Source organism: Xiphophorus maculatus, chromosome 23 (assembly GCF_002775205.1).
Source record: "Xiphophorus maculatus strain JP 163 A chromosome 23, X_maculatus-5.0-male, whole genome shotgun sequence".
NCBI lineage: Eukaryota > Metazoa > Chordata > Actinopteri > Cyprinodontiformes > Poeciliidae > Xiphophorus > Xiphophorus maculatus.
In genome coordinates this window covers 5,971,555-5,995,772 of record NC_036465.1, presented here as the reverse complement: position 1 = coordinate 5,995,772, position 24,218 = coordinate 5,971,555, and the positions used below count along the sequence as shown (strand labels likewise).

General features: G+C 36.6%; 1 protein-coding gene across 1 annotated transcript in view; it reads right to left on the bottom strand.

Moving 5' to 3' along the window:
- Positions 1-2,111: 2,111 nt before the first annotated feature.
- fat2 (FAT atypical cadherin 2) overlaps positions 2,112-24,218 on the bottom strand; it is a 97,049-nt gene continuing 74,942 nt past the window's right edge. Inside the window, exons 21-29 of the mRNA XM_023328147.1 lie at positions 23,584-24,184; positions 22,584-22,784; positions 18,731-18,888; positions 12,835-13,288; positions 9,250-9,403; positions 7,181-7,280; positions 6,928-7,076; positions 5,960-6,237; positions 2,112-4,581 (exon numbers count right to left, since the gene is read on the bottom strand). Coding sequence (XP_023183915.1) covers positions 4,085-4,581; positions 5,960-6,237; positions 6,928-7,076; positions 7,181-7,280; positions 9,250-9,403; positions 12,835-13,288; positions 18,731-18,888; positions 22,584-22,784; positions 23,584-24,184 — 2,592 coding nt within the window. The 3' untranslated portion in view covers positions 2,112-4,084. The remainder of the gene's footprint in view (positions 4,582-5,959; positions 6,238-6,927; positions 7,077-7,180; positions 7,281-9,249; positions 9,404-12,834; positions 13,289-18,730; positions 18,889-22,583; positions 22,785-23,583; positions 24,185-24,218) is intronic.

Sequence of the window (24,218 nt, the reverse complement as noted above, 5' to 3'; positions counted from 1 at the left end):
CTTTGCCACTTTGTCATCACTTCCAGCAAGGCAGACTGCTGGCTGACTGCTAAGTAATATACCCAAACCATGAAGTCTTTATTGTTGTTGCAAGACCATCAAAGGTTTTGTTTTAGTTGTGTAGAAAATACAAGGTTAAGTAAAAACCTTTCTGGGGTCATGGGACAGTTTTGCACAAGCTCTGGATGAGATATCTCCACAAATGAAGTTCTGAGTCTACACCTCCCAAGCCTTCACCTGTGAGTCACCTGCTATCCTCATATTCAATTCATCTATCTGCTCAATCCCTTTCTTCAATAAACCTATGAAGCCAGTCTAAGTGATCCAAGAAATCCTCCAAAACACGCCTTCAAGAACAGTGTTGGTCTATATTATTTTGACAAAGGTTGAAACTGTTGAGTTGAAATTATTACCCTGGATGCTGCTTTTTATTATCTAAAATGGATGTAGCTTTCAGCCCAGCAAATTATATTTGATCCCATGCCTACGTTATATCTGCGTGGGTATATTGTGAAATCCTCAATTACAGTAGTAGTTTGTAAACCGCATGATGCCTGTCATAGCAGAAACACAACGGCAGGAAAAATGCCATGTTGTTTCACCGATACATAATAAAGTGCAAGATCTCCTTGACATCCAATCACCTGTGAGCACTCTGGTCAAACAGGAAGTTTCTTCTTGATGTACTGAGATTAAAGTTAAAACGTAGAGGTCATCGAGCATTTGCTCTCACGGCCCTGACTGTGGAACACCTTACCTCTCTCATCAGTATCGCTCAGAGCACACAGTCATTTAAATGTCTTAAAAACACATCTTGCTCCCCTGGCCTTTAACTGATTGAATATGAGATGCTATATAGTTCTTTGAAATCTTAACTCTTCTGTGTTTTATTTATTTTCATTACAGTTTTATTGTATTTGTTATTTTATAATTGTTGGTGTAATTGTGAAGGACTTTGGTGAGATGCTGTTTTTAAATGAACTTAGTTTGCAGTGTTGTGTTGGTTAAATATTGTTCTCAATATTTTGCAGCAAGCTAAATAAAGTCTTCAAGTGACATTTATTAACATCTTTAAATAATACTTAATTATTTAGTGTCTACAGTTATTGTTCCCTGTAAACCTCCAAAACTCTCTTTATTTGCTGAAAGTAAGTGATGAAGAGCTACTTCAGACTATATATTTGCATAAAGTTTGCATTCTAATATGTTTTACTGCTGATCTTTCCCTTCCATTATGTCCCAATCAAAAAGAGTTTAACTTACACCGATACAATGTTTACATTGAATACTTCAAAGAATATGAAATAACAATTTAATGATCTTCAATTTCACAGAAATATGAGACTAATGTAATGAGAATGTATTATTATTTTTCAGGTGAGTATTTTCTGTTGAAATTAGAAATTAACATCCATCTCCTGCAAGATTCATAAGTGATTAAATTTACCAGTCAAAGTGAGGAGAGGAGGCACTTGTATTAGTGTATTTGTTTCTAACAAAAAAAAAAAATAAAAATGAGCAGAAATTGTTCTTTGTTGTCTTAAGATTAACATCACAATTATGTCTTCTGGAATGGCCTTTGATGAAAACATAAATCAGAGATTAACGAAGCCAATTATGACTCCAAGGTATTTGCTTTTGGTCAGCATTAATAAATCCATGAATGACTTTTAATCTAGTTCTAGTTCTAATCTAGTTTCATAAAATTCTTCTTAACTTCTATATTCATAGGTTAGGTGCTTACTTTGTGGGATTAAACACAACTTGAAGTTAATATCGTAGTTTCTAGAATGTGTCTTTTTATTCACCTTTGGAAACAAAAAAGAAGTAAAGCACATTTTAATAAAATCTCTCACAGAGAAATAACAGAAACATGGGGATGCCCACATTAATACAAAAATAAATTTTATAAATGAATTTAAAAAAAACATTCAAAGAAAAAAAACAGACATTCAAGCAATTTGCATCCTGCACAACACAAAATTTGTATTAAATGTCCTTGTCAATAGTTGCTTATAAGATTTCTCTCAGTCTTGACTAAACTAAACTACAAGTGAAAAATAGGATCATTCAGTGTGACCATGTTAAAATGTTAACAGGACTGGAAATTCTTGTAGTTGAAAACTATTAGAGAAGAAGAGAATAATGATTCAAAATTTGGTACCCAAAATGTGCATAAATGAGTGTTTTGGCTTTGTAACAAGATCAATTTCTTCCTTGTGTTTAAAATTCATTCATAGTGACGTCTATAACAAGAAGCTAGAAGGCTGTAGAATTTTATTTAGCTGTTCAATACAATAAAAGTAAGCCGAAAGGGTCAGTTAATTTAAATACATGCATTTGATTAGCTTAACATTTTACAAAGAAGAAATTACCCAAGAATTCATATGATTACCCTTGTTGAATCGTAAATTTGGAAACAAAGTGAGGTTTCAGTTAAAGCTCCAAAAAATCTATAGGATATCATAAGTTATTGTGCACAGTGTTGATAGAATCAGCTCTAAGATTAAATATTCATTAACTTGAATATTCTCCTCTTTTATGTGTGTATACTCTTAAAACTTACTGCCTACTTGTAGGTTATGCAAGAAGCTTTCCTTTGTGAATAAACAATAGAAGTTAGCTGTGCATCTTTATTACACTTCATGAAGAGAGTTCTTCCAAATAATAGCAGAAGTGGGCAGACAATAACTGTGAGTCATTTACAATAGAGTAGTTTTTAGCTAAGGAGAACATTTTATTTGTTCAGAGCCACTGAAATAACTTCAAATTTGTATCTTTTGGAATGGCTATAACTTTTTAAAAATATATAAACCTTTTTAACGGTAGTGTGTATCTTGCAAATTGGAGTTTTTATTTTGCAACAATCAGTTTATGTTATTGCAATTGAGATGAAATATTAAATGTTGCAATTAAAAAAAGAAAAACACTGTTTGCTGCTAGTAACATTAACTTTACATATGTACTTAAAAAATGTGCTATATGCAGCAAAAGTAGTTTTTGACCGAAACAGGAATTTCATTAATCAGACTTGTATTTTCCAACATTAAAAATGGCTGAACAGGCGTTTCTTTGCTGCTGCGAAACTTCCACATTAAGCGTTTCCGTAACATCAAGGGTAGAAACATTGCTGAGCAGTGGTTAATCCAAAACTTTGAACCGAAATCCATTCTGCACTCATTAAAATCCAGGAGGAAATGTTCATAGACACTAAAGCTACTGAATCGTCCCAATACTGAGGACTGTGTAACACATTTAGAAATACGACATCACAAATAACGTCACCAAATCACTCGTTTAAATGAGGATCCAGCCCCCATCAGGAAAAATGTGAACATTATGTGAGTAAACTAATAGTGAAATGCTTATCCTGCATTTCAAGTTCTGAATGTCTTGTTTAACACATTTAAAGTTGTTTTATTTGTATTTTTGCAAATGGGAAATGACTAAAAGCATAAATTCACCTATGATTAAAGTATCACATGATTTACTAGTTCAGTGCAAGACAGGGAGCAGGCATTAACTAATCAATTTTGTACAGAGTGGCTGTCTCATCAGAAATGTGATGAAATGCTTGATATTTAGCTACACATTTTTTCAAACAGTCTTTTCTGTTGAGAGGCAGAGTTTCTCCTGCTGGTTAAAAAAAAGTGGTACTTTATCTCCTTTTTAGTTCCAAAGAGCACAGGATCAAGTCAGTAACACTGTTCATATTTTCTAGGGATGGCACTCAGCAGTTTTTCTTGAATTCAAAGATGAACTTCTGCTGAACTACTTCCGCAGAGGTAATTGAGCAGCTTTGGACTACCTCAGTCTAGTCTGACATGGTAAGACAACATTGCTTGTTGAAGTCAAATGAATCAGAGACAAACTGACATTTGCAATCTTTCTTTGATGTCCATCAGGGTGGAAAGAAAAGAAGATTGGATTGAGGAATCAGAGCTCAGCTGCAGTAGACCCCCAACCAAGATGTGTACTTGTACACAAAGCTGCCTTAATGTGGAAGTGTGATAGTAGTTCATGTTTGAAGCAATATAATCTTCAGGAATGATAGGGATCTCTTCGTGAAATGATTGATTTTGTCCTAAAACATGACTTCTTCACAGCTTCCATAATCACTCTCCACCATACTCAACCCATCATAGCCGCGGTGGTTTTGACCCGTGGGTCGTGTTTGAGGCTGGGCGGGGTTTGGGCCCGGTGGCGGGCTGGACTGTTCAGCGTAGGATGGCATAGCCACACTTAAGCGCATGCTGAGTCTTTTATAGCCTGAAGAGACATTGTCGAGGCTCCGTGTGTGCTGGGTGGGATAGTAGCTGATGGCAGTGTACTCGTTCGGGCACTGAGAGCTGGGAAGAGGAAGACCGTCTGGACCCAAAAAGTCGTCCAAGTTCTGATTGCTGTAACACGGAGGCAGCGGTGCCCGGCGATCACAGCGATCCAGTGGGAATGGGAAGCCCCCAAAACGGGAATTTCTTCGAGAGTCCACAGTAGAGGTGGAGTAGGTGTCCTCCACTATATCAAACTGGGGGAACTCCCGGACTGTTGGCCGTCCGTAATAGTCCGGGTCTGCTGGGTAGACTGGAGACAAGAGAAGGAAAACATCACTATTTGTCTTGAAACAATCAAATAGAAGCAAAATAAATGTTGCCTCTGCTCTCTGTACATACAAAATTAACAAAGAGATGTAGAAATTCATTATGGTAAATTGCAAATTACTGTTGACTGTGTTTGAAGAACTGCATAAATTAAAAGCTGATACACTTTGAATTATCAGTTACTATCGTTAATAGATATGCATTATGAAAAGCCTTGTATCATTGCTTGTGTGGTCCACATAGGTTTGACAAAATCGAGGCTGTGAAAATACGCATGTTAAATTGTTCGACCACAGTTCCTATGATTGGGTTTGACAGGCAGAACGGGGAAAGGGAATGTATCTAAAGAAGACTCAGCATGAATCCCCACATTTTACCTAAAGGCAGGCTGACCAGAAAAACCTTCTAAGAAAAGCACCTGGAGAATCCTTCTCATCTTCTTTCAATATTATTACAATTCAGCTGGAAACCTCAGCATAGACACCTTCAGCTTTTTATATAAATTTGTGTCTTTTTTGATGTGGACAAGCTTTACAGAAGTCACTGCAGGCCAGTCCATCACCAGGAGCAACACATTTTGGGATAAAGAAAAGTTTCAGCGCGCTCCTTCAGAATATACTGCCAACAGCAGAAGTTTTAATTTTTTTTTAAAACAAGAGAGAGCTGTGCTTGAATCATTCTTTAGTTATTTCCATTAAATAACCTCTTATAACATATGTCAATATTTTCCTCAAATTGAAATGGGTTTAGGGTTCCAAGCAAGTTTTGTTGTTATATTGTTAATATGTATAAATCTTATGATTTCAATAGCTATTGCTGCAGTTTATTCATTTATTCTTTTTTTTTACCTCAAAACATTGCAAAATAGCAATCCTGACTGACCAGCTCAAGGCTCCAGACTGAGCTATGGGACCTCTACAGGTCTGATGAGATTTCGATTTTCAAATGATAATTTTGTTTTTGAAGGTTTGAGGCTTGAATTTTGAATTCAAAGATAATTAAATTCTATTTTGTGTAAGAACTAAAAGTAACAAATGTAGCCATAACTTGGTTTTTAGAGAATAACTTAATCTCTTCTTCGTTAAATAAATTAAACCATTTTTGTTTACATGATTACCATAAAGCATTTAGCATAAGAAAAGTTGGCAATTTTATATGTTAATGAACTCTAATACTATACTGACCACATTGAATAGATCCACCATTTTATTTTATTGTGCCATGATTTCTTTTTATTTACAGATTTTTATCCCCTGACTGAATTTGTTCAAATCCAGATAGCTAAAGTTAAAATGTGATTTGTTGCCCTACCATCCAAGCCTGCTGATCTGTATAAATGTTTAAAACAAATTACTACACACCTTCATAGTCCATGTCCCAGTGGCCCTTCCTGATGGAGTCATTGTCGGAGCTTGACGGCGGTCTGACAGGAAGGTTGGGGGCCACGCTGCACACAACCGGCCTCTGAGCCTTTGGGGATCCGCTTCCTGCTGAACTAATTTGGCTGCGGGGCCTCAGGGATCTGAAAGGTGTGTGGTGGTCCAGGTTGTTGGTGGCGTTGACCAGTGAGCTCATCTCGGTGGAGTTGACATCTTGGCATTCTGCCTTCAGGCTCTTAGCCAGACTGGGCTGGAAGTACCTGTTGGGATCAACAAAGGTGGTTTTAGTGAAGTTTGACACTGTTAGCAAGTAGTTCTGTGTTGATGATTAAACATGTATTTGTTTGATGCTGGTCAAGTATTCACCTGATGAACTTTTTATGATTTAGTTTCTCTTTGCTTGGAAAAATAGGAATATTCCTCTCCTAAATGTTCAGTAAGGTGATTCAAAAAGTGAAACTCTTACATTGTAAGTGATAAATTTCAGTTTGATACTTCAATCATGGCTTACATCTTAAGAAAATCAAAAAAATATGTCCTCAAACAATTACTATATAGTATTTGCACTTAATATGTTGGGGTTGCTTTGCCAGGAATTGGCAGGAAATCAGCTTGTGGCACCACTTCATCAAAGCACTTGAATGGACTTTTCATAACAACCATATCACTGCTGTGCTTCTTTTTATGCCCATCTTTTTTCCTTCCACTAAACATTCCATAAATGTGCTTGGATATAAAGGTCTACCAGTATCTACCTGGTTATTTAGCAATAACCTTTTGTAGATTATGTTCCAAATGAATATATATTACAGTGCAATAAATCAGTTTAACTTTCAGTTTAACTTTGAATTACTGAAGCAGCTTTCTGATAAAATTTATATTAAGTTACTCAAGCATGTGCAATAGGAAATAAAACCACACCTTTTTAACGAAAAAAAAAAAATCCTCACCCATTTGAGTCCTGGACACAAACAGGTTTTCTCTTCTTCTTCTGAACATAATATTTCCTGACGCAAACAAAGACTCCAACCAGGAGGACTATTCCCAGCACAACGGCACAGATCTGTATGATTTCCAAGTAGCCAATTTCTTGAGATACCTGACACAGGATGTTAGAGGATGAGTCAGACTTACAGTGGAGGAGAGATTACAATAATTGATACAATTGGTACAATTATTATGTAAAGTTTCCATAAAACTGACCACTGGCAGCGGGGCACAGTAGATCAAACCATCGGTGACTTTACAGTCATAAGCTCCAGGACAGGAATTAGGCTGGCAGACCTCAATCTCATTGTGGCATCTAAAAAATGAAAAGAACACAGATTCATTAAAAAAACAGAGAGAGGGATACAAACTTGTTCGAGTCTGGAGCAGGTTTACTGTACTTGTTATTCTACATAGTGGAATAAAAAGGCTTCTGAATGTTTTTAGGGTCAGTTATACTCAATTTAAGCATTTCAATTTACCACAGATTAGAAGACTGAATAAACACTGAAAGACATGATGATTTATGCAGCACCTAAATACACAAATCCTTAAATACTCCTCACAGTTTGACTCTCCATAACATTCAGTTAGAGACATTTGGACAAACTCAAGTTTACTTTCTTGTTTTATATGGTATTTATAGCAGAAATTTGAATCACGTCAACATTAAGAATTTTTGTTTTTTTTTAGAATATGAACATAATAATATGTCTAACCCTGTTCTACTATTTTTATATTATTATGAAGCATAGTTAAAAACATAGGAGGCAAGTTTGATGGACCAAACATCCTTTTAATTTGTTAGTTTGCTAATAAGAAATAGCCCAAAGGCTGTTTTTAAATAAGGAATTATTTATTTAGAATTAAACACTTAAAGAATCCCTTGATAGTAACACTCTTGTATTTGCAAGCTTTCTGGCCAAAAACCAAGTCTTTTCTCTTTAAACTGTTCAAATATTTTAATTAAATCCAACAGCCAGGGGCCACTGTGACTCTGAACAAGAATGCTAAAGCAAAGAGCAGCACAAAGGCTGGCACCTTGGCCAGGGACTAAAGGTTATACTTGGCTAATGACACTAAAAGCTTTACTGCAGCCCTTCATCTTCCTGGTCCAGGAAAGAAATACACCCCAAGGATTGTCAGCGCTCTGACTGCTGAGTATTACCGTCTTACTACATAAACCTATCATTTTATTTTGCATAAAACAGCCCAGTGCTTGGTTTAACACACACATTTCCCAGATACTGTATAGTCTACTAAATTTACTTGATGTGATACACTAAAATCTTTTAAAGCAACTCTTTAATTTAATTAAATGAAAAGAAAACATTTATTCAGTTTATCTGCAGAGAATTTGGTTTATAGGTAGGGTTCTTGACAGTTTAAAGCTAGTATTTTTGTCCCTTCTGACCTTACATGAATGGACATCTGTTGTCTGTAATTTATCTTCATGTGCTGTTGTGCACTTAACTGAGTGACTTTTATTATGGCATGTGTGATAAAAACATCTTCACAGTCACAAAAACCCTCCCAATTCCTGCAATTACAACCCACAGTCATTTTTCACTCGCTCAGTTGAAACGCTACCTGCAACGTGGATTGCTCTCAATAACCGTGAGGAGCAAAGCAATTCCGCAGATGGACTTAATGAAAGAAAGAATATGCAAATGCCTCAGTAATTTTGTTTGACATCCGCTGGTGATGTGAAAGGAATGCAAGTTTCTAGTGATGAGTGTTTGTTGTTTGTGTGGCGTGTGTTTGTTCATCAAAATTTGAAAGTCCGATTGAATACACATGTAAATTCAAGGCTGTGTGCGTCGTTTCTCGAAAGACAAACTTTGAAGCTGTTCTTGATAATTTGGTTTGTGGGATTTTTTCTATTTCATTATTTTCGTGGCCTTGCTGGACCCATGCGATTACCTCCTAGTATGTAATTACAATTTTGTGTGTGAATGCTCTCTGACCACAATTCATCTGGGAGTGATGGGATTGGTGGTAATTGGTTTTATTATTTCAGCTCCTCTTGTTATTTGTTGAGTTGCAACTATTCGTAATATGTTTTACAATGGATAGATGAAAGCTAGGTCTTCTTGGTGTGCTTTAATCTTAATCTCCTCCTGAGAGGTTGCAAACATAATCATGTCTTAATGATAATTAGTAAGGATTGTCTGATTGGCTTTTGCTCAAAAACATCTTCCAGCCCTTATGTAAAATCTAAAACAGTACAAGAAAGCAATGTTTTCAAATAAAGAAATTTAAAAAAATGTGGCAAGTGTGTCTACCTTGCTTTGGTGTTGTCCAGAGAGCAGTTACATATGTAACCCGGAGCCTTTGGTATGCATACCCTGCCGTTGGTACATGGCTGCGAAATGCACGGGTTGACGGCCAGCTCACAGCGGTCGCCGTGGAAAGTTCCTGCACACATGCAGTGGGGCTCTGCAGAATAAATAAAATGCACTTAGACAACTGAGACAAGAGCGACTGATCAAAGCCGCATCGAGCGTCCCCAACAGGCAGGAATTAATCACAGCAAAGGTCAACGTGAACCAGCCTGATAACACAGTAGTGTGTTTGATATTTACAAGGGAAAACACAGTCATCAAAGTAAGTCATTGCCCATTAAAATGAAGAGGTCTAAATGTTCTCAATTACAAATATTAATAGTAATAAAAATATTATCAAGTATTTTGATACTTGATATGTATTCAGTACTTATCAAGTATTGAATACTTATCAATACTTATCAGTATTTGATAAGTATAAGAAGAATTTGTTCATTCTTCTTATAAATGAAGAATCAACAAAAAATAGAGGAAAACTGCAAAGAAAATGTTTAATGCTTTGAAACTTGTACAAGTTAGGTAAACCAAAAGAAACATTAAACACATAATTATAAACTGAAGGGGGGAACTAAATACAACATAAGATTTTTATGAAAAACCAGTGTCACAATACAGTAGAAACTTCAGGAACCCAAAATACTGACTGAAGTAAAAATGGTAGCAAAACTTAAATAACTTTGCTGGATTTTATCACTTAAAAGCCAAACCAATAAGTCAAATCTCTCTTTGTGGAAGATATTTCCCCTGAAAAAAGCTGTTTAAAATGTGATATAGAAAAACCTTTTTGTGGTGGTGTGACTATCCACCATGCTAAAACTATCATGTCTTATCAGTGTACACCAATGTTATATCAATGTCGGATCATTACTTTATGTAATATCAATATTGCAAAATACTGCATGCTGCATTGAATTCAATATTTGTTGACTATTCATGCCATTATTACTTTAGCATGTGGGAGCGAAGGGATGAAAATGCATATTTATTGCATTTTCAGTGTAATCAATGTAATATTTAACAATGCTGAAATGATTTCCTAACATTATTCTCATCTATTCTGGACTTTTCTCAGTAATCTTTGCATGAGCAGTGAGGCACTACATGGACAGGTCACCAGACTATCTGGAGACCTTACAGTGAGGCAACCGTATGATCCCCATTACATCATTTTGAAGTATTTAGCAGCCACTTGGTAACTTGTGTTGTTTTCCATGACCTAAAAAAGGCCTGAAGTAGGAAAACATTGACAACAATCTCATCTGTATTTTATTTTATTCCCAGCTGTTTAACGCAAAGTAAGCTGCAGCAAAACAAAAGAAACCTTTAAGTCTGTGTTGTGCTTAACATCTGTCGAATGGCATTGCCCTTACCTTGAGGCATCTTTAGGGAAATAAACACAGCTTAAGATAGTGGTTGTTTCTTACTGCAGCTCTGCTTTTGTAACTGAAGCATGACTAAAAGATGAGTTGACACGATGATGAATCAAATCCTGAGAAAACAGTAACCTTTCATCCAGTGTCCACATAGGCCATTTGTAAAAGAAAACAATAAAACATAATGTACTTAAAATAACCTACGCAAAGAAATATTATTGTGGGCAGAAGATTATTGGTAACACCTGTACAGAGTTTATGTTCATAGATTTTTTCTAAAGCAAAGAAACCTGCATCTATAGCAACCGTATGTTCTGTTTCATATCTAAGCTGTATAAGAAAAATTAGATATAATGCTACAATTTCACAGTGAAGCTCATCAGAATAATGTTTGAAAGATATTTTTATGTTAAGTTCACTTGTGCTTCTCAGCTGCTGTTTGGATAAAGAATAAATCAAGCAGATAGAAACAAGCTGTCAGAAATGCAGCCTTTCAGAGACTGAATTTATTAGTACGATCTACCAAATTAGTAATAACATGTCACAAAAAGATATGTTGTATTGCACACAACATTGCAACACATTGGTGTAGTCCTTTACACTGATAGGACAATATTTCTGACTGTGTGAAGATCCATGTTCTTTCCAGCCTGTTGACACTGAACAGCTGCTAAACTACAGAATCACATCTGCACATGTGCAGGAAAACCCACGGTTAAACATTCATCTTAAAATGAACATGAAATCTTTTGGAAAGAAACAACTTAACTGCTCTAAACACAGTCGTCTATCATGAAGAATGTCTTCCAAATGGACTACAAAGTTCACACAATTGCTTGACTGCAGACCTTTTTGTACACTATAACTTATTTTGACAGCACAGACCTAAGGGAAGACATGGTGGTTTAACAATTTACATGAATGCAGCCAAGTCAATTGCTCACCGTTGACTTGTAGGTTATAGGGCTATGCATTACATTCTCCTTTGTAGTACAATTTCTTTTTTTTTGATGTGACACATAACCCTTTTACATATTTTTTTCGAGACACATTTATAGGCTTCATAAAAAAAGAACATTAAAAGATAAAAATGTTTGAAGCATAAAACTTCTATGCAGGAAAAATAAAAGGCTTTCTGTGTAAATCTGTGTTTCGTAGTTATTTTGTTTCCTGCTCATTTGTTGATGCTCCTAGAACAACATATAGAGTTGCAAGACAAACTTCTTCTGTTGCTACTTTCAATGTTAATAGAAGGCAAAGCAAAGTTAAGCTGAGTAAATTCATAAAGCACTTTTCAAATAATGATTTAATTTATCAAAAAAAAAAATCAAACAAAAACCTCTATAAGACCTCTCTCATATATATATAAAGACTACTAGATCTCCCAAAAATATCCAAATTATTTTCAAGATATTTTAGAAAAATGTCCGTTTCTAATTGATTTTTTAATGAGTAGATAGAGTCATAGTGTTCCTGAACCATATGGATTATAGAGTAAAACATCATCTTTACCATCTGCTGCTTTGATGTATAATCCAGCTGGTTATCATGGTCTAAAGATGAGAAACTCTGTCATTATCTGCTCATTCTGTACATTTGTTTAGGTATTCCATTACTTTGTCTCTCTGTGATCTTTAAAACACATAAAGCTACAACTATTTTAAAGTCAACCTCATCTTATTAAAAACTCGTATGCTCATCCTTCCCCTCTAATGGGCTGAATGTACTGAATTTAAAGGAGGATGCTTAAAGCTCATGATATCAATCATATATATTTGACCCGATTTACATAACTACTTTATTGAGTTATTATGCTGATCAAATGTCATTCAGCAAGTTGCATTTAAACCTACTTGGAATGAAACATGGCTCACTACAATCATGACAACAAACTGAAACATCTAAGAAACTCGTTTAAGTCAGTGTTTTTAGTTGGAAAAATTTGAGTGTTTTGAAAAAGCATGCCACACTTTTTGCAATTATCAAAATATTGTGCATGTTATGCATTCTTCATCTGTGCTGCTATCAGTAAAAAGCTATATTTGGTAAAAAAACAAAAAAACAAAAAGCAACAGCAAAACAACTTTTTAGTTTGTGTGTGAGATATTTACCATTTAAGTGATTTTAGGGAAAGCCAGGCTCATTTACTCACCTCCAGCAGCATTCTCCTGGCAGACGCCTCCATTCTGACATGGTTCATTGTCACAGCCTCCTGTGTTGCTGCAGCACTGATACACCCCATACACCCTCCTGCTTCCTGATCCTGTCAACTCTGCTTCATCACCCACTACAATTAGCTCCTTGTTGAGCTCCAGGCCCTCCAGACAGCCAGTGAAATGATGTGGGTCCAGGCTCAAATCTTGAGCGGAGTCCTGAGGTAGAGGAGCAAACAGTAAAGCGCCATGGGAGTGCATCATTCGGCACGGCTCTGCCAGGCTGATGGAAGCTGGGTGCTGCTGGTCTAGAGTCAGTTTCAGGAAGCTGGAGTTGACCTCCAGCAGGACGCTGTGCCAGCGGCCGTCTGATACCAGATGGGATCTGACCAGCAGTGTGCTGGGGGATTTGTTTCCACATCTATATCTGAAGTGGAGCTCCCCTTTGGTCAGCTAGGGAAGTAAAACAAACAAACAAAAAAACAAATAGGATAATTTAAATTCAGGCTTCAGAAATTCATAAAATTTAATAAAGAATTAAAAAAATGCAAATCAGAGTTTTAGGCACAGCATGATTATGAAGAACTGCTAACTTTATGTCATTTAATGATGCAATATGTCTTAAATCATAGAATGATTCAAAGGAGTTAATTGCTATTTCATAATTGGCAAATGTATTATGTTTTTTATGGTGCAAAGCACTTTGAACTGACTTGTTGCTCAAATGTATTATACAAATATACTTGACTTAACTTGACTTAATGCATTACAGATTGTCTGAATTCATTAAAAAACCCTCTGTAATTTGTAAATTTCCAGCTTTATGTAGGGTGTCAACCTACAGGACTGCTCTCATATGCAATGCCTTATAAAATAATTTGCTCCCATAACGAGTTTATTGTTTGGGTTCTTTGTCTCACTTGTATGATTCACATAATTGAAACAAATGTAAAGAGTAGAGAAAAATAACTTGAGTAAATATAAAATTACATTTTTGAACAGCAATTTTATTTATTAAGAGAAAAAAAGATCCAGGTCAACCCGGCTATTTGTAAAAAAAAAAAAATCATGTCCTAAATGTAAACTGTTCATTCCAACTTTGGTGGCAAAAGCTCCATGACACACCCTCAACACATTGTCTGTCCAATATAAGAAGACAAAAAGACACAGGATAAACAACCAGGACCTTCTTACTGCCAGGAAACAATGCTACTAACTGTGCCATGTGCAGCAATGAAAGTAGACTAGAATGAGCAATCATCTCTGATTTAAAGACAATGTCAAAAACATCCTCTTACTTAAAAATATGTAACATTTGGAAATAAAAAAAAAATAAATAAAACGCTTACAAAATGTTTTTTCATGTTTACCCAACTTTAGAACACTTTCTAGTCTTTAGATGCAATTAGGGGAATCTCTTAAAAACATCTAAGCAGTGACTCCTGTGTCTGTCTTTTTTGAGTAGTCTTTTGTATTACAAAAATACTCTTTTGCTGATGCGCTGCTCAACTCCCCTCTATTTGACACATTGCACCTAGAGTCAAACAAATATGCTCAGCATTTTATCTCCATAAACCGTAGCCTCTTAGTGTTTCTGCACGCTCAGCGCGCTCAAGAAATAACAAGCCAGCAGCATTTTCCACCTCCTTTTATCTGTTCATGTTTTCTTTATGCAACAGAATCCTTTTCTACACCTTCTGTATTAAATATACAAAAGTAGGTATTTGAAAAATGCTATCATACACGAGTAAAGACTGTGATGCATTATTGACACCGATGCAACTGACTCTCAAAACATTAATTATTCCAATATCTGCTTTTTTGGAGATCTTTCTCATACCTTCATGCAGAGTGATGCTATTTTGCCTTCAGTGACCAAAATAAAGTTTGTTTCATATCCAAGACAGTAATAGATTTCCTGAGCTGAACCTGCAGAATCCCTCCCATGGATGAATGAGGAGGATTGCTCTATCTTTAGCTTCCAAAGGAAGATGCTCTGACTGAGGAACAGCTTAAACATGTGTGAGTTCCCTTTTAATCTGTTGCAACAAGCTTAGTACAACTTATTCATGACGAATGATTAAATAGAAAGAGCACAGTTTGATGCATCAGGAATCTTACTGTATCAGAAGTGTCCCAGTAGAGTTTGCCCATCTAACACATGTTAGATGGGCAAACTCTACTGGGACTAAAGTTTTCCAGCTCTCCATTTTTTTTATTTTGTGACTTCATAAATCACAGTCACAAATGCTGCAAGGCTCCTGCAAGCTGCTTTAATGCTGCAGGGCAAAATTTACTAGGCCGGCACAGCAGAAACGCTTATGTTTTCAGAATGATGGTTATGCCCAGAAGCAGAGGTACCACAAAGTACTCAAAAAATATTTTACCACTTACGTATTTATCCAGTTTTTGCTTTTTTGTTATATTTAAATTAGGTATGCATAATATATCAGCATTAAGGTCAGTATTGGTCCGATAACTAAAACTGGGCCAATATCAACAACCAATATTTATTTCCATCTTGTTTCTGTGGGTGGAAGGGAGAGGGGTTGGTCATATTTGTTTGTTCATGTGACAGTGACAGTGATGCAGCGCAGGATTGTGGAGTGTTTACCGGAAGCAGAAAAGCAATGTCAGTGCTGTGGTTATCTTTTCACAATGTCAAAAATATATCTAATATCGTAAATATCTCTTATCATAACAGCAGGACTAACACCGACTGCTGGTGTCGGCCTACATTTTTATGAACCTGCATCCCTAAATGAAGTTTCTCATCAATAAACTACTTTTATTATTGGACAGAGATAGCTTGAAGGATTATAAAACTATATAAAAATAAAAATTTAAATTGATGACACCTCAGTGGCAACAACTGTCTTTTAGAATTAGTGATATCTCACAATGAGTCTTTTCTGTCACTGTGGAGGAAATTTAGCGCATTCTGTCTTATTCTTTTATTTCAGGGGCATTGAGCATGCATGACCTGTTTAAAGTCATACAACAGCAACTCAGTCTGAATAAAACCCAGACTTAAAATCCAGGATTGTCCAAAAGCTTCATGTTGTTCCACTGAACTATCCAGAGTCTTTCATATCTTGCTCAGCAGCAAGACCACAAACTGATGGCTGGACTTCTTTTTTCAGATTTTTTGGGAGAGATCAGAATTATTGTTTATAATAATGCAAGCTGTCCAGGTTGTCCCAGAACATCACACTACCACCAGCATGTTTGATTACAATCATAATGTTCTTTCCTGGAAATTCAGTTAGTTTTACATCAGATTTAACAGAACACAAAGGTTCCAGTTATCCTTGTCAGTCCCCTCATTAAGAAGGAGCACATTAAGATGTTTAATTGGTGAATTTAATATGAGCTTGTGCACGTTTTTTGGTTAGTAAGTAGTTTAAGCTTTGAAACTTCTCTCTCTAGCTATTTTCACTGTCTTTCTTTTTCTTGAATGATGATCAAATGCTGACCTTAACGAAGGCAACGGAGGCTTGGAGTGCTTTTCATGATTCTAGTTTTGATAATCAAGTCACTTCTTGAAATGTCACAAGTGCTTGAGCAAGAAACTCTTCCTGCTCACTCGTCAACATAAATGCCTGAAATAAAACAAGTCAGCTTGTATAACTGTGTTGGTCCACTGATTCCACTTCAGCACATATCCACTGCCTTGTTCACTGTCATATGTGCTAACTGCTCTGCTGTCAGGTCTAAAGTGACAAGTCACCTTCACTTGTTCTTCACAGTTTACTGCTGCTGCTTTTGATTGGAGCCACCCCAGTGTTCCTTTCAAAGGTGCCAAATTACTCTAGAGTAAACTGTGGGATTAAATAAAATAATTCAGCAACAGTGAAACTTAAGCTTTAAAGTCAACTTAAACCCACACAATGCAGCTCAAGTCCAAAGTAGTTAGAGTAGTCGAGAATGAGTTCTTTACCTTGGTTAAAAACTCTGGTTTCTAATGACTTCCAGGAACCAGAACAAAACTTATTCTCAAGAACCTGAGAGATATCTTGCCAATAAAAAATCTACAAAAGAAAATATTTTACAAAACTTCAAGGACATTTAAAAAGTCTTTTATCCATTTAAAGAAATATGTCTCTCAAAGACCACAACTACTCATTATTCGCCTTCACTGTGCCCGTTTAGTTTTGTACAGAAGACCTTGCACTAGAGCACAAAAATGAATCATCCTTTCCCTGGACAGTGCCACAGAAACAAATTAATAAATCTTGATGACAGTAAAGATTTTATTAGGACTCTCAAAACACAGTCGGTTCTCTCAGGTGGGAATTTACAGGAAAAAGGGGCCAAATGGGAACAATGAGCTTCTATACCAGAATCGCTGACATCATAAAGTAATGTGAAGCTGGACATAAGTGTAGCTTGGTACTTAAAAGATGCTCTAAAAAAGTTGTTTAGCAAATATAGAAATTTAAAGTGAAAAACGTAATCTTTAGATATGAAATATACATCTCATACATGAAAAGATACATAATCTTTTATTTCCCACTGATTGACATTAAAACAGACTAAACCTTTCCATATTCACGTTGGTTGGGATTTTCAAAGCTTTGACATTAATTGTGGGAAAAGCTGAAAAGGTTTGAGAACAAACCTGACTCAGTTACATCAGGAGGAATTAACAAAAATTCCAACAAACTATTGTGAGAAACCTTTGGAAGAAAACTCAAAATGGTTGCCCCAAGTCATACAATTTAAAAAGTAATTCTACTAAATAAACAGGTCTTCCGAATGTGAAGAAAGTTGAAAAGCATGTCCAAGATGTTTTTTTCTGTAGCAACTAGAAATACTTTTAGAATTCCCAACTGGTGTAACAAAAGCAAGTTCAGTCTGAATTAATGTGAGAAAGTGGGATAGAAAAAAAAAGTGTGTTGTTTTTTCAGATATTGGACGTAAATATTTAATTACAATTGTAAGTGTAATGATCTTCATGTTTAGCTGGAAGAGGAGCAGAAAAGAAAAGCTCTTGATAACATATTTGTTTTAAAGTCTTGAGGCACAGAAATGTCTCAACCTGGTTTCTTTTATATTAAAAGAAATAATTTTTTCTTAACCGTAAATGGTTCAACAAAATATTTCTTTAAGTCACGTTGCTACAGCTGGGTGTGATGCAGTACTTGAATAAACTCACAAAGGGATAAACAGGTTACATATAAAATATTTTAGAAGGTAGCATACAACTCATATAATAAGAAAATATGAAATTAGGCCAGTATATGAGAAGCTGAAGTCAAGTATTTGGGATTCTGGACTCGAAATATTTTGAAATCAAGCAATCCCCCCTTACTGTCTGTGTTCCCTATGGAAAACTCCCTTTGATTAAATCAGCAGCTGCTCGATTTTATCTTCCTGCCCGTAAATTAGTGTCAAACAACAACATTACACTAACAGCATCCGAAAATTAGGAAGAGATTTAATCTCTCTGCGGTGGCAAAACTGGAAGAGCAGAATAAATTACCTCCCAGCTCAGGGGAGAGCACAACAAATACATTTCAAATGAATGCAAATAATGAGCCTCTGCCTCCTTTCACTGTAATTATATTACTTCTAGAGTGTTTCTTCTTATTTTGTCTTATTCTGCTTTTGCAACGTTTGTAAACTGAAATGGAAGTCTCTTGTAGGAATAATAAACATTGACATGTAACTTATAATTCCATGATTGACCTTTCTGACAGTTTAACATGAATGGTGGTGCTTAGAAAAATTAACAGAGGTTGTTGGGAACCCAAGCAACTTGATTTCAATTACTAAAATCAAGCAATTGATTTTAGATTCAATTACTTCATAAAACACTAGAAAATTCACAGAAATATGAAAAGTAAGTCCTATTTATTGACGTTCAGTTATAAAACACATAAGGATAAATACCTGCAAAGTCCCCCAGTCATTTGCACCCCTAGAAGACATGATGAGGCCTTGCTCCTGGAAAGTCTTAAATCTCAGTGAGAGTCTGAAATCCTGGCTGTCCTCATCCATCCTGTGGAGATACTTCAGGTAGGATGTACTGCTAAACTTCAGAGCTGACTCTGAAACAGAAAAAGGTGAATCCAGTGAGGAAAAACATAACTGTTGATCATAAATTAATTTCAATTCACTAGCTGTACTTTTACAAAGTTTACTTACATTTGTCCACATTTTTCTCATTTTTGTGCCTCATTTTTCTACTGTAAAACTAGTGGAATAACTGGTGGTTTTGACTTGTAAAGATTTGAACAAATTTCAAATTAACATCTTCAAATCTGAGCCTCTAATGACCACATGTCCCACAATATGATAATTGATCAAGGAAACATAATAAAGAATTTCTCCATTAAAAATTAGAAATATTTTATTGCTGCTTGCATGAATATCAGGAGAAAAAGTAGCAGTTAGTTTTATAACGCCTTGTTTCCACAGAGCGGGAGAGCACAGGTCTGCGTGGTTTTCTGCAATTAATTTTATATTTCTGTATGAAATATCTTATTTCTGTAATTGCCAGAACAGAACAATCACCAACACAAAATGTTAAACAGACTCTCAAACTAAAATTACGTCTGAGTTTTGCATCTGTGGAGGATTATGTCATCCTTCAATACAAATGCTTTTGCTTTATGACATTTTGGTAATTACAATTAACCAGATAATTGATCAGTTATTCATTTTTGTTCATTTTAAGCAAAGAAATCAAAGATGGATTTGGACAGAAAAACTGGGACTTTAGCAGCTTATATTTTTTCTTAAAGCTCCTGATTTTAAGTTCACAAAATATAGAGGCCACAAGCTTGTGACCAAATTTTCAACACGTTTTATTTGTAGTGCTACGCATTGAGTCAGCTGAGATCCCCACCACACCTGTTTTTGGTCCTGCTTCATTAATGAAAACATATCATTAGAGGATGTGGATGACTCAATGTGTGATTTACGAGCAGCCAGAGGCAGCTTAAACTGGGAATATCACAAACCTGCTATTTAAATGAGGCAACAGAAAGCTTTGACTGCTGAACAGACACTCATGCTCAGAAGTTATGGTGAGCAAACAGGCTGCTGCTGCTTTCAGTTGCTTGTTCACATCCAAACTGCTGCATTAATCATTCTCATAATTCATTATTTGAACAGCTAGTGGCATTTCAGCCAAAAACAATAAAAAAAAACCCCACCAGATATGTAGACAGGAAAGTATTGAGTTTATAACATAATCTATTTATTTCTCATTTGAATCTGTTTGGACTGTGACATTGTAATATCAGACTTGTTAATTCTTAATCCTGATTCATTGATAGCTACAGAGCACTTTGCTGAGAGACTGCTGAATAATGACGGGTACAGAGATATTACTGCTTCCTCATCAAAGGTAAACTAATTTAGCAGATTCAATTTTCTCTGTCTAACGGGGACTAATTAGTTTTCTAATCTGTGATCCATTAGATGCAATGATAAAACTAGGAAGGTAGAGAATGAGGAACATGCATTTTCTGTATATGCCCCTAAAAGCACAAGTCTCATATTGCAAAAACCCCATGTTTTTTTATCAACTAATATGATGTTCTAGTTTGCTACTTCAGCAAATGTTGGGTTTTAGAAAGTTTATTTCATCTGAAAACACAACAGTCAGTATCAGTCGATACCGATCCCCTGCAGAGAAACAGTGCTGAATCAACTTATTTGTTTAAACACAGACATAAATGTAGTGAATTACAAAATTACTAGATAACAGTAAACCAGCACAGCACACTTAAATACACCAATAGTTTCACAAGCTTGGTTAAACATGTCAAAAAACAACACAACTTGAATTTGTTCAGTCAGTGCAAGGCGTATAACAACCAATGTAAAATAAATTATAAAGAAACTGAAACTGACAAAAACAACAGCTACTGTAGTCAAATATGTAAAAAGTAAACTGCAACAAACCTTTTAAAAGTTTCGGAAAGTGCAATGATGAATTCCAAATATAATGTAAAATAAATAATAAAGCATAATGTCGCTCAGACCACAAAGCATAGGACTGGACTGAATAGCTCTGCCCTCGTGGCACATTGTCACTAATACCTGATCTTTAATTTTTTTCAGTATTAAGACTGATACAGATATTAATATCGGATTGGTGCATCTCTATTGCTAAATATCAATATAATAAATGACAATACTGTCAGATATATTTTTAAATTACTTTTGTTAAATTCCAAATCTTACATACACTAGAGCCCTGTATTTGCTAGGGTTAGGGACTATAAGCAACCACAACAGATTGTTGAAATCTAAATACTTGAGACCCCTCTGGAAGCTCTTTTAGGCCCCAATTGTAATATTAAATATACCTTATGGCCTGATATGCACAGTGGAAGCATAACTCCAGTAACAACAGTTTTTCTACTGATTTCAAACAGAAAACATATAGTCTATTTCAATGCCAGGCAGTGAGTAAATATTGTCTTTTTATACAGTGCATATCAATATCAAGTTTCAACTGTACTGTATATAGGGAAAGGATCATGTAGGGCAGCGGTTGCTGAGGTTTTGCAGCAGCCATCAAATTGAAAGAAGTGGTTAGCATCCAAATTTCACATCTAGAAGGGTTCTTGTGAGCCACACTCACACTTTATTGGTGTCTGAGTGTGTGTGTAATAGACGCACAGCGCAGGTTGTTAGATTCTGTGTCAACAGAGCGCTTTACTCTGGCAGGAAAGTGCTGGCTGGATGCAGAGGAGAGATTTCTGCCAGCATTTCATCAAAATAAACCAGCACTGACACAGTAGCCTTTTGTGTGTGTGTTTGTGTGTGTATGTGAGGACAATATCTTGGCTCAGATTTCTGATAACGAAACAATCTCTCTCTCTCTCCATTACCTCTGTCTTAGTCTAATATTTGTTTCCCATTGTTTTATCACCAAATAAAATACATTTGTCCTCCTGTTATCAGCAAATGATGCTGTCAAACCTTTAAACTTGTTACAGAACTGTGTGACAGCCACCACTACAGAGGCTGGCGGGGAATCTATCTGACACAGCAGTACAGTGAGTATAATCCCAATACAGACCTAATCAGGTCAAACAAGGGACCACTTAAATTAAACATCTTTTGGAGGGATGGAGATGGATCAAACTGTCTGTAAATTACATTCAGGGAGATGAGAAGTCCTGCAAAATGTCTGTGTGCTTTTCGGTTTACTAAGCCTAAAATCAACAGGCTATTAATGTTATGTTTTTTTCATCATTTTTTAATCTAATGTTAACATAGCACTGAGTGATACGGCTTGCAGATAAAATCTCAGATTTTTTCATAACAGAGACTGAGGAACTCTCAGTTTTATTTTCCTGCAGTTCCAGTTACTGATCATATAATTACTTGCTTTTTTTATCCTTTGAACATGTTGCTTAATGAAAGCAAAAATAATGAATGTATTTTTTTTTCTCTGTTCCATTTTCTCCATCACATTTGGATGAGTCCAAAGCTAAAAACTCTGTGCTATATAAGATTGCTCAAGCTCATGCAGAGCTCATTATGTTATGTGTGTTGCCACTGTTTTGTACTGGAGCAACTATAAAAGTTTATGTGAACTTTGGGGCTGCACACCCAGATATTCAGAGCGACAGACGCCAAGCTTTGTGTTAGCAAACTTCAGCGTTTCCATTCCAGAACCACAACTTTCTCTGCTGTTCACACGATCTCACATCAGCACCGTCTCTGATGGCTGTCTCTCTGAAGCTCAGACACACACTGACACTGAGACAGAGTGACGTACCGTTACAGGAGCAGACGCTCTCCCAGGTGTGCTGCGGTGTGATGTAACCAGCTCTGGCTGTGGTGAAATGGCTCAGCTTCGCTCCTGACAGCAGCACGGCGTTCCTGCAGCCTCTCGCCAGACAGCTGGCTTCCACACATCCGTCATGGCTCACCTTGGGAATTCTGAGACCCAGGGAGTCTTCCATCTCTGCTAAAATACCTAAATCAAAGTGTTCACATTCAGACTGTATGGACTGCCATGATCACATGGCTATGTTCACTCAGCAGGCAAATGCGACCCAAATCTGCCTTTATTTTACCCTTTCGCAGCTGTCTAATGGGCCAATTCCAATCTTTTTACCCTAAAAAACTTCCATATGTGTTACTAATTCAGATGTGTATCCAATTGTTTACAAAATGTCAGCAGTCTGAATGGTCACGCTGCAGTTTATCTGGCTTTTATGTCATCAATGTGAGAGATGCATCATAATTCTGCACCTGACGTGATAAGTTAGGACATAAACAATGGCTGAAGTTTACGATTAAAAAATTATGAAAGAAGTCTGTGTCATAATCCCACCACTCCTGACTCTGACTACACATCCATCCAGAAGTTTATGATTAAAAAATTATGAAAGAAGTCTATGTCATAATCCCACCACTCCGGACTCTGACTACACATCCAGACAGAGTACAGAAATTGCAGCCAATACTACACAAAACCACTGCTGTTAGTTGTGCTTTCATTTTATTAGCTGACGTTTTCTTGTTGCAATCTCGTGACAATACTATCAACTCCTATTGATGGATAAACCTTAAAATTGATCCATAAACGGTACCATCCATTATTATTTCTGTAAACAGTGATGTCAAAGTTCTGCTCATTCTGTGCATGCCGGTCACTTTAAGGATGTAAACCATGCACAAGGCTCTTTGCAGCCGGGTTTAATTAGTAGCATGAATTAAGACTTGCTGTGTGAACATAGCCTTATAAAGAAGTAATTCTGCTGACAGCTCACCTTCGAGTTTGCTCCCTGACAGCGACTGAATGAGTCCTCCCTCAGGCCTGCGGACCAGCAGCACCTCCAGGGCCTTAGTGTCAGGCAGCTGCTGCAGGCTGGCCAGATAGAGCTCTTGTTTGGGAAGGCTAAGAGACTGTGCCATTTTGCGCTGGAGGCCTCTCCAGTGATCTCCCAGGAACTCCTCGGGTGACATCCCGACCAGCTGCAGCGTCAGGCCAGAGTCCAGCACGCTCTGACTGGCTGCCCACATGTGAACCTTGACCTCTGTCCAGACAGTAAACTTCCCGTCGCTCACGCTGATGTTCAGTGCATACGAGCCCACCTCCAGGTTTTCATCCGCCCAGATTTTACCATCAGTCAGGTCCACGGAGAACCTTTGGCCCTCTGGCTTTTGTGAAACCATCCCGTAGGTCAAGATGTCCTGCAGGTCCTGATCCGATGCGTGGAGTTTGCCGATGACCCGATTTGCAAATAGTCCTCCGGTGGTAGTAATGAAGACCTCGAGGGGGACAACGGTGGGAGGATACTTGCTCTGCTCAGTGACGTTGATGTTGATCACACAGATAGAAGACAGCGGAGGGTGACCACTGTCGGTTACCTGAATAAAAAAAATGCAATGGTTTCACCCTTTC